The 11,794-nt window shown below is 35.3% G+C and overlaps 1 protein-coding gene across 1 annotated transcript; it reads left to right on the top strand.

Annotated features, from left to right (window-relative positions):
- Window positions 1–1,937: 1,937 nt before the first annotated feature.
- LOC117318048 lies at window positions 1,938–3,574 on the top strand. Its single transcript, XM_033873049.1, has 4 exons — window positions 1,938–1,981; window positions 2,384–2,557; window positions 3,034–3,131; window positions 3,426–3,574. The coding sequence occupies exons 1-4, from the start codon at window positions 1,938–1,940 to the stop codon at window positions 3,572–3,574; spliced, it is 465 nt and encodes a 154-aa protein (XP_033728940.1).
- Window positions 3,575–11,794: the final 8,220 nt, after the last annotated feature.

Genomic DNA, 11,794 nt, shown 5'->3' with positions numbered 1-11,794 from the left:
CATCAACTCTATCTGGCCCAGGGTAAGACAGCAAGTCAAACCCCTAGCCTAAGTGATGTAACTCCCAACTCTTGCCGACTCCTGGACATTTGAGCGACCAGGCTATGGTACCCATGAGCTTCAGGTCAGCCATACCTCCAAGTCATGTTCTCAACGGGTTGTTGGCCATAGCTTTTCAGCACCATGCTCTTCATCATTACGGGGTTCAAATAGCTGTTTGATCACTATGTATAAGTTTATCTAGAACTGATTTAAGTCTTTTTGCGATGCATCCTGAAGCTGTTTTATATATAACATTTAAAAGAGAAATGGGTCTCCAATCATTTAAAAACTGACGGGGTTTATCTCCCTTTGGTATACAAATAATGATTCCCTGTTTTTGAGTTACAGATACTTCCCCTGTTTCATATCCCCGATTTACTGATCGAATAATAAATGAATTAAGATTTTTCCAAAAAAAATTAAAAAATTCAACAGTGAAACCATCTGACCCAGGACTTTTATCATTTTTCATACTCTTTAATACATCTGTTGCTTCCTTATAATTAATATTACCTTCTAAATTATTTTTTTCATCGACTGTTAATTTAGGGATATCAGTAAGTGAGAGATCATTAATCCACGAGTAATTAGAGGGTTTATCATTATTTCTATAGAGTCTATCATAGTACTTTCTGGTTTCTTCTAAAATTTCCTCCTGCTTTGTAATAATTCCCATCTCTGTTTCTAACCTTGGTATTATTTTTTCTGTGAAATTTCTTTTTTCCAAACTACAAAAATATTTTGATGGTTTTGCCCCTTCTTCTATCCATTTTACCTTTGATCTAAACATATTTCCCTTCAATTTTTTTTATCTCTAATCTCTTCTAACTCTTTTTTACATTGATAAATATCATCATTATTTGTAATTCCCTCCCTTTCTTCTAAGTTCTTAATTTTGGTAATCAACTCTGTTTCTGTTTTCGAAGATTGTTTTTTTTAAAGAGGCATAAGAAATTGTTTTTCCCCTGATTTCCATCAATAAAGTTTCCAAAAATAACTGGTCATCAATAATAAATTGTATTTCATTTTTATTTATGTTATCCAAGTAATTTATATCATAGATTGGCACTGCATACTGTTTCTTTACATCTTTCATTACTTTCTTGACTGTTTGTACATACTCAATATCGTTTAATAAAGTATTGTTGAAATTCCTTAGACTTTTACCCCTTTTGAATTCTTGAAATTTACTATAAATTTACTTTTGATACCGGATATGACGCGACAGGTGGCGCTGCTGGTAGATTTGATGTCTGTGATTGGTTAATGTAGCGATAAATACGGAAATAAGAATTTATGTAAAAACGAAGCGCACTTATTTTGCTGTCTCTGATATGTGAATATAACGGTAAATACAGAAATAAAATGCGAAGTTAGAGTTTAAATGTAAGCTGGATAATTACATGTTTCCATGTTTAATTTATACATGTTACCGTCAATTACCCGATTCGAGATTCCCTGAAAAACAAAAAGGCGCGAGGCCAACAAAACAGTCAACTGACTCAGTTCCCTAGAAAATCGACAAAAGCCATTATTTGCGAGTTACCGCCTTTTAATTTCCACACTATGAGACTTAAATAAACAGATTCATTTTTAAGTACATAAAATGGATACCTCATACATAATGTATCGACGTTAACATACATAATTGAATACTATCCCTTATCAGTTGATGTGAATTTAGTCTTTTCAAAAAAATGAAATAATCATACGTAAACCCCAATGAAACCATGCAACCTGCATTAAAATGATTAAGATTCTGCCGTTTATCTTTTTTAGAGATATTTCTTACCTAATCATGGTTACAAATTAAACGATTTCATTGGTAAAATATTCTTTAAATTTCACTATAGCATGACCTTCAAAACAGTGGACCTTGCCTTGGATACAGAAGTATGACACGCAGACTTTTGACAAGACACGGAATTGTGGTTCCGAGGTATATACGTATATTGTGCATATGCTTCCCATTTTGTTATTTTTCATCTATCGTGCAGTTTTCGTTTTACATTTCGTTAACTATTGACAGAATTCTTCATTGCATGGCATCGAATTCTAAGGTAATAATCGCTCAACCAGGTCTACTTTTCCCGATTGTCGCTCAATAATCAAGTTAAGTTTAAACATATTTCATTGCAAAATTTAAACAAGAGGATTGGGCACAAGTTATCACAACTTACAAATCGCTCTTTCGCAATATTGTACAAAATATACAAGAATGCGATTCTCATATTTTGAATAGATTTACATGTAAACATTTAATTTATAATACAATAGATGATATCGCAAACACTTACTGATTCAATAAGCGCATTTTTTAAATTTTCTGTTCTTCATTCAGAACTGTTGTATCAGACGTACTGAGAAACTTGGATCCCGAGGGTGTCTCAAGAAGAAGAAGACATCAGTTCAGCAGGCGGATACATATTAATAAAGGACCAAATTATTTGATACACATCGATGGATATGATAAATTGAAGCGTTACGGATTTCCTATTCATGGGGCAATTTGTGGGTAATTATTTTTAAAGAAGTGATGCCTTGCATAAATGATTTGCAATCAATACTTTTTGTATATAAAACAAATAGTCGAACATTATATATGGAAATATCAGTACAGAGTTAAAAAATCTTGTTCCGACTTTTGTAATATGAGATAATACATATTTTGTAATACACGAGCTACTGCCACTTGGCATACCGTCTCCGAAACTATAGAGCTGTAAAATAACGTCAAATCAAAATCGTTGACATTTCATCTACAATAGTTTTGGAAAATTTCAATTATGACGTAACAAACAGTAAAAACATGTTTTCTACGTAATAATGTTTGTAAAACTCCCGAAAACCGAGAGACGATTAAAGGTTTCTTGAATATTCCAGTTTCATCTTCGGTGGCAAATTTGCATATCACGTGGATGCTCCTTTAACAATTGCAATGACCTTTCGATACAAGAGCATAGTGTATATGTGGCTTTTGTTTTTCTTCAGTTTCTCCCGTCGGATTTTATGGCTGAAGATAGCAAATACCAACAACAATCCGAAAATTATAGGGACGTTTTTCTTGGAATACTTGAACGAAATTAAAGGTATTGAAATAATAAATTGTGTATACAATACGATATTAATCATAATATGCTTATATGGTTCTAACTCGTAATCTTATGCGTTCATGGTTATGTGACATATACTATATAATTATATTGACCAAATCTAAACATATATTGATGAAGTCATATTTGATAATGAAATTATAAGCCAATATTGTATTTTTGTTCCATCTGTGGCAACCATGGCATTCCATAAATGTCTGTAAACCATGCGGATTTGCTGGACGTTTAAATTGCTTTACCAATGTGATGTTTGTGAATTATTTTTCGGAGGTGTTCCACGATGTGTTCGAATGGACGGTGGAACAGAAAACATTTTGGTTGAAGACATGCAAAAGTCATTTCGATGGGAACATGAAGATGAAATGGCAGCAGAAAACAGCGTTATAAAAGCGCCCTCCCACTCCAATCAAGTATATTGATTTCTTATATTAAAAAATGAAAAATAACTTCAATATTTATATGCAAGAAGTTAAACCATGAATTTATTGTGAATGATCAATTGTACTAGAAAACGAAGTTCTCAGTTAGTAAAATAATTAAAAGTTGATTCCGTTAACGTTATTGTCAAACTTCTAGTTGTCATATAGCTGACATATTCCAAAGAAGTACAACATTCTGATATATTCTTTGGTACGTAGCGCGCTTGCAGTTGCTTCTCGACTGTCGTTGTTATGTATGGCAAATCGCTCTACCGTTAAGATGTATGTTGGAGTTATACAAGCTATATCGATCGTCAGTGCTATGTGTCCAATGTTCTCTTATATCTTTATCCTTGTTTAGAAATACTCAGTCTGCCGTTACCAAAAATTAATGTTACCAATTACGACGGCGATTTCAACGAATATGTTCCCAAGAAACGATATCAAGCTTTTCCCAAGCTCCCAAACGTCTATACTCGTCTCCCAATATGATTGTCTCTACGGCTTACCTATACTCTTGTTTGAAGAAGGGTGTTTACTGAAGTGAAACAGTTATGTATGTATTATAAGGGTATTGAATGTCTCGCAACGGCGCTCGGTATTCTAGTCCTCGTTAAACTTATTATTTATTTTATAAATGTGGGTTCACTAAGGCGATTGCATGCATAGTTGCTTTAATCTTGGCACTTTCTTTTTAGTCCCCTGCCGTTTGAAAAACGGGGGGACTATAGGTTTACCGTCCGTCCGTCCGTCCGTCCGTCCCGTCTGTCTGTCTGTCTGTCACGCAATAGTTGTCCGGACAACTCCTCCTAAAGTACTACTCCGATCTTAACGAAGCTTGGTGGTATCCATGATAAGTATAACATGTAGTTGTGCATCCCACATTTGTTTTTTTCGAAAAACCATTTTTCAAAAAAAATAGGAAATGAATAGGTGCACTTCTAGCTCAGACAGGGGACTTTGTATTGCTGTTGCAATACTATCCATCCTTGTTTTATTAGAAAGCTGATACCCCAGCAACAGAAATCATAATGACAATTCCATTGCATTGTCTTCATTTATAGTTATCTCGAGACTGAAATCAGTGTAGCTAGGTTCGGATATAAGAAACAGATCAGCTTTATTGATAACAGCCTTACGGCGCATCAGTTTAAAATAAGTAGGAGCATTTGTCGGTAAACCATATGCAAGTACAGCCCAAACAATTTGATACTGGCATTGATACCATACGCACACAGGCATTTTTTTGTTTTTGTTTTTTTCTTTTTTCTTTTTTCTTTGTTTAATTGTCTTAAGGCTGTTGATTTCGTCACACACACGCAGCATGATACAATGCAGTAAAGGTTAACACTTGTAATTATATTTATATTCATAAATGGACGCTTGAAGAATTGCCTCTGTATCCGTATATACATGTACATTGTAGTATGTTAATAATATTGATTATGTTTTAGTATATTATTGCAAGACATGTAAAATATTGATAAGATATTAATATTTACCGCTAAAGGGCCTTCTTTTAGCTAGATTTCGAATAATGTTTCGCTATACGAAAAGTGATTTCATATGTGTACTTTTAAATGCTTTTGTTTTTCATATCCTAAATGTGTGTAAATAATGTTTTCGTTGTTGCTTCTGAGTGGAAAGTGTCAAGAAATGGCCTATCTATATTATTTTTTTTCCAGTCTTTATCTTCCTCTTATCACCTATTTGATGTTCTCATTACCTGCTGATGATACTCCACGTGCTGTTAAGAGTTTCAGAGTTTCTTCTTTTTCCGGGTTCAACAAATCAATCCCTGACTGTTGATGCTGTTATTCCCAGAATAATTAAGACTTTTTCTTCTTCTTGTTGTCATTTTCTTTCCCGTATCTGTACATTTATTTTCTGTGTGAGCCTCCATTACTGATTCGAGTTCAGTTACTTGTGCATGTTGTACGTGGTCTTTTTACTTGGGATTCTTCGCATTTTAAATTTGTCAAATGTTCGAGTTTGTTGCTTCCTCTATAATATCTTTACATAGTTCTCATATTTTAATATATGGAAGGATACTCCTTTCAACCACCAATATTTCATATTTTCTTTAGCCATATTTACATATAATAATATTGCAATGTATTGTTTTATATTTTCCCTATAGAGGGATGATTTGGCCATATTCACAAGTTTTAATGTTGTAATGAATTGGTTCATGTTAAGAGAAAGAAATGTATATTTAGGTTTATGAATTATAGTAAGTGACTGATTGTTCAGCCATCTTTTTTACTTCACGTGCACATACCGCACAAAAAAAAAAGCAAACAAACAAAAAATTAATAAATGTCCGACCAGTGCTCGGGACGGTTGATGTTTCTCTAGAACTCAGATTATAAACGTCATATGTTGTAATGTTTGTGTCCTTGTGCAAATCAATTTACGAAAATTGCTATGGATAACATGCAATGAACCATTGAGGTAGCCACCAGCTACTACAATGATACCCTTGCCTAGCATGCCTGTTAAGAAAGCAATTACAACCCCAGCGAAGTAACATATAATGATACGTCATTTTGAACGAGATCTTGTGGGCTATCTCTTGGCATTGAAACAAACAGCAAAGTCCTCTTGTGTTTTCCATACGCCTCCCGTTATAACAAGGCACGATCTATGACCTCATTGAAAAATGATTTTTCAATGTTTTATTCTACATGTTTATTTAGTAAATGCACCAGCTGTATGGAAACATACACGGAAGTCTTCCGGTGTGCGTCTGAATATTGATATAGTATTCCTATTTCCTGGTTACCACAAGCACGCCAGACGCCAGACAAATCAAAGAGTAAATGTAACTAACACATTGCTTGCTTTAAATATCACGCGATCGGTTAGCAGCATAAACTCGACAGTCTTTAGGACAAAGACACTCCAGGAAAAAATATCAAATAATATATGTCACACATCTAAAAGGAAATTATAAGCATTGATTCCCTCTGGGTTGTACAAAAACCTATCGAAAACCATCGATAAAGCGGGGCGTGTACATGTTTGCGAAAATAGATGCATGCATACCATTGTATGTCTTTATTTTTGTATAAATTTGAGATAAATTTCCCGGTATATTTGACGTCTAACGTACAGATAGAGTCAAATTGTACATTAATACGGGTGGATTCATGCATGTATAATTTACAAGTACTAGTCCTCCACCAAGTGAAATACTGCCACAATCACCATTTCTTTCCAATTACACTTTAGAAGTGGAGAAATGTCTTAGAATATCTGCATGCCATACATTATTTTGACACGTGAACATTATTTTTTTAGTACTGTATATAATTATATACTGAAACGAAAAAGAAACGCAACTTCAAATTGTAGGTTTAATAAAATAATACTTGTGAGCATTATGTTTAAATTTCATATGTAATAGTTAATATTGAATATTGATGTAACATCCTTTAAATGTTTAGAGATTTTTAAGAACAGGTCACTTTGCTAGAAGGTCATGATTGGTAGTACCCTACGTGAATCCAAGTTGAAATGGCAGCAGTTTTGAAACCGTGCCCTAATATCGTGTGTGTCCTCCTCGAACAGTTATCACATCTCTAATTCTTTGTTGCATTGAGTTCATCAGGGCATTGACTTTCCGTATTGGAATGTTATTCCATTCTTGGACGAGTGCATTTGCTAACTGAGGGAGGGTATTTGGGGGGTTACGGCGATTTCGAATTCTTCTGTCTAATTCATCCCACAAATGCTCGATTGGGGACAGGTCGGGGCTATATGGAGGCCAATCTATAGGAACAATGTTCTGTGTCGCAAGAAAGTCTCTACAGACTCTTGCAACGTGTGGTCTCGCGTTATCTTGCTGAAAGGTTAGATGATGCTGCCTAACAAACGGCACAACATGGGGCCTAAGGATCTCATCCCGATAGCGTACGGCCGTTAAATTCCCATTGACTATCACCAAAGGCGTCTTCAAACCATGGGAGATTCCCGCCCAAACCATAACTGATCCACCCCCAAATCGGTCGTGTTCCAAAACACAGGCGTCAGCAAAACGTTCGCCTCGACGCCGGTACACACGTTGACGGCCATCTGCTCGAAATAACGTGAATCGAGATTCATCGGTGAAGAGCATAGACCTCCAACGTCTCATAGGAAAACGTCTGGGCATATGTGCCGTTGCCCATTGCATACGACGTGCTCGACGTTGCGGTGTTAGTGGTAAACCAACGTACTGTCGCCTTGCACGCAAATTAGCCTCACGCAGTCTGTTGATCACTGTTTGGGGATGAATTCGACGGTTATGATTACCAATCGTATTCCTTGCCGTTTCAGCGGCCGTTAATCTCCTGTTACGCAGGTGTGCCAACCTAAGAACCCGGTCTTGACGTCGCGACGTTACGCGTGGACGTCCTGATCTCGGCTGGTCATCGACTCTTCCTGTTGCGTTAAGACGTGAAACTAATCGACTAATAGTCGATTTGTGAACTCTGAATTGTCGAGCGACGTGAAGTTGCGTGTTCCCTGCCAGAAGCATCGCTATAGCACGTCCTCTATCAACCTTTGATAACCGTGGCATAATTGTAAAAGGAATTATTGTTTGCAAAAGTATTGGCGATGATGTGGCTCAATGTTAGTGATGAATTGATACTGGTTTGAATGAAAAAAGAACGCATATGTTTGTACAGGCACGGTTTTTGATGTTTTTACCGCGCCGGAAGTGCATAGGTCTCTAGTCACACTTGGGTGATTTTGAAGATTGGTATGGGTGTTAGGCAGGGTGCATGTTTATTTCCGCGATTTTTATACAGATATGTATATTTAATACAAAATTAATCACAATTTTCCATGTTGCGTTTCTTTTTCGTTTCAGTATATTTGGAAAACTCATTTCCTTGTTGATTTTTCAAAGTATTGTTGATATAATTTTTTTTTCTCGAATGTTAACAATTTGATCACGGTCATGTAAAAAATCACAGCAAGGTTTTTATCGCCGAATTATCCATTTGTTCATCACTGAACTATATATATATATATATATAAGAAATTTATGTGCAAACTGACAGTTTGCCAAAACTGGGTATTTATCTTTTAGAATATCACAAATAGTTTTGGTATTAACGTCAAATACTAGTAAATGAAAAATAAAATTAAAAAGAATATGAAGAAAATTGATGGCTGAGAGACATTTTTGTCAGAAATACGGTATTGATATGAGAGAAAACGGCTTTTTCATTAATTGTAAGTTTATATGTAGGCTGGGGATATTCTACCCTCGGGATCGCCTGGGGTTTCATAACATAATAGTTTGTCACCCCTCGGATTAAATATACACGCATTATATTCTTCCGTCATGTTAATTTATGAATCTGAGATTAAACTAAGCTGTCTTTTGCAGTGTCTCCAGACTTAATAAAAGTTGATAAGTACCTTATCTGCTTCATAACTGCCCTTTTCTGATGTCTCAGATTATCCATAGTTTTTTCGGACCTCCAATGCAGTATAGAAATTTTCCATGAAAGAGACGGTATCCGATTTTCCAGAATCGTTTAGTGATTTCAGAATAATGCATTTTTCTTGTACCTTTAGTGGCAAAAATCCTAACAGTCTCCAAAAACAGCATCAATGAGATGTTATCAAGCAGAAATTTATTTATAGATACACGTTCCAAGAATGATAAGAAATCCGCCTCAAGATTGTTGTCAAGGAATTTCTTCAATGCTTCGTCTAACAATTCGTATTGTTGTATTTTACATAAAGTGTTTTCACATTTTTCATCTTCAATATAAACAGTAATAGGCTATGAGTTTTTTTTCTGAAAGAATGATCTTTGTGTTGATTGGCTATAGTGTTGGCGCAGATGTTTTACAGATATTATTGGGAAGGAATGCAACGACGTTTTTCTTGATTCTTCAGAATGTGCAGTTGACCAAAACTGAAAAAACTCTTTCCCGTTTTACGTTTTAGCTTTGAGAGCCGTAACTATTTTCTTTTCTTTTAGCCATCTAGCATATGAAACCAAACCAATCAGTATTTTACTTGATACCACAGTAAAATACGATAATCTATAAAATATATAAGGAGTATAAACCGTGTGCCTCACACACATTGAAACCACGTGCTTCACATAACACTTAGCAAATTGACCGACGTTCATGATTTTACCAGATCTCCTGTTGCTGCAAAATTGCAAAACTGTAATGAGTGATTATTTAAATTTTCATGAAAAAATATTTTCAGTGTGAAAGATAGTCTTATTTGAGAGGGAAATAGCTATAAACACTCGAAGCAGACACAATATTGAGAAAAATCTTAACCTCAAAATCTGTAAGGCATTTCAGTCGGGTAAGTGACCAGATACTTTCGAAATACCTTCGGGCAACCCATCGACGTGTTCATAACCTCTACTCTACGTCATGTAAGAAGGAATTGTGAATTTAACTTACCGTGTTATCACATTCCCGGCTTCAAAATTGAAACCCCTAGCCCCACGTAGCAACTTCCCATATGTGGGGCGTAATTAACAAGGCGATCATAGAAATAAGAAGTCGCAGTCGGCATACTATATTGTCAGACAATAAATCGGCCTACCAGCGGCCTGTTACGTTACAGGGTATTGACGTTCCGGTTGAAAGGGTCCCTTTGTTTAACGACTTCATTTTCTAGCTTTCCACCCATACGGAGCAAAATCCTTGAACACTGAAAAAAATAAATTACTACCTAGAGTAGAGATTGCCTAGAATTTATAAAAAAAACATAAATAAAAATAAAAAACATTTAAGATCATGTAATGTAGAAACCCATCAAAATTGTCAGTCCCATTTTTACGACACATAACAGGAAAATTAGGAGCATTGATTTTATATTACGAAATAACAATTCTTATTGCCATCTGTAATTACCAATAACCAATGGTATGCATGTATCTATTTTCGCAAACATGTACACGCCCCGCTTTATCGATGGTTTTCGATAGGTTTTAGTACAACCCAGAGGAAATCAATGCTTATAACTTCCCTTTAGATGTGTGACATATATTATTTAATATTTTTTCCTAGAGTGTCTTTGTCCTAAAGCTTGTCGAGTTTATGCTGCTAACCGATCGCGTGATATTTAAAGCAAGCATTGTGTTAGTTACCTTTACTCTTTGATTTGTCTGGCGTCTGGCGTGCACGTGGTAACCAGGAAATAGGAATACTATATCAATATTCAGACGCACACCGGAAGACTTCCGTGTATGTTTCCATACAGCTGGTGCATTTACTAAATAAACAAGTAGAATAAAACATTGAAAAATCATTTTTTAATGAAGTCATAGATCGTGCCTTGTTATAACGGGAGGCGTATGGAAAACACAAGAGGACTTTGCTGTTTGTTTCAATGCCAAGAGATAGCCCACAAGATCTCGTTCAAAATGACGTATCATTATATGTTACTTCGCTGGGGTTTTAATTGCTTTCTTAACAGGCATGCTAGGCAAGGGTATCATTGTAGTAGCTGGTGGCTACCTCAATGGTTCATTGCATGTTATCCATAGCAATTTTCGTAAATTGATTTGCACAAGGACACAAACATTACAACATATGACGTTCATAATCTGAGTTCTAGAGAAACATCAACCGTCCCGAGCACTGGTCGGACATTTATTAATTTTTTGTTTGTTTGCTTTTTTGTGCGGTATGTGCACGTGAAGTAAAAATGATGGCTGAACAATTAGTCACTTACTATAATTCATAAACCTAAATATACATTTCTTTCGCTTAACATGAAACAATTCATTACAACATTAAAACTTGTGAATATGGCCAAATCAACCCACTACAGGGAAAATATAAAACTATACATTGCAATATTATTATATGTAAATATGGCTAAAGAAAATATGAAATATTGGTGGTTGAAAGGAGTATTCTTCCATATATTAAAATATGAGAACTGTGTAAAGATATTATAGAGGAAGCAACAAACTCGAACATTTGACAAATTTAAAATGCGAAGAATCCCAAAAAAGACCACGTACAACATGCAAAAGTAACTGAACTCGAATCAGTAATTGAGGCTCACACAGAAAATAAATGTACAGATACGGGAAAGAAAATGACAACAACAAGAAGAAAAAGACTAATTATTCTGGGAATAACAGCATCACCAGTCAGGGATTGATTTGTTGAACCCGGAAAAAGAAGAAACTCTGAAACTCTGAACAGCTCGTGGAGTATCATCAGCAGGTAACGA

Source organism: Pecten maximus, chromosome 19, assembly GCF_902652985.1.
Source record: "Pecten maximus chromosome 19, xPecMax1.1, whole genome shotgun sequence".
NCBI lineage: Eukaryota > Metazoa > Mollusca > Bivalvia > Pectinida > Pectinidae > Pecten > Pecten maximus.
Note: the sequence above shows the minus strand (reverse complement) of the source record. Positions and strands in the feature narration are given on the sequence as shown.

Coding starts and splice junctions, on each gene's coding strand:
- LOC117318048 (XM_033873049.1), top strand. CDS start 1,938: ATGACACGCAGACTTTTGACAAGACACGGAATTGTGGTTCCGAG. Junction 1,982..2,383: donor CACGGAATTGTGGTTCCGAG/GTATATACGTAT, acceptor TTCTTCATTCAG/AACTGTTGTATCAGACGTAC. Junction 3,132..3,425: donor ATACTTGAACGAAATTAAAG/GTATTGAAATAA, acceptor TATTTTTCGGAG/GTGTTCCACGATGTGTTCGA.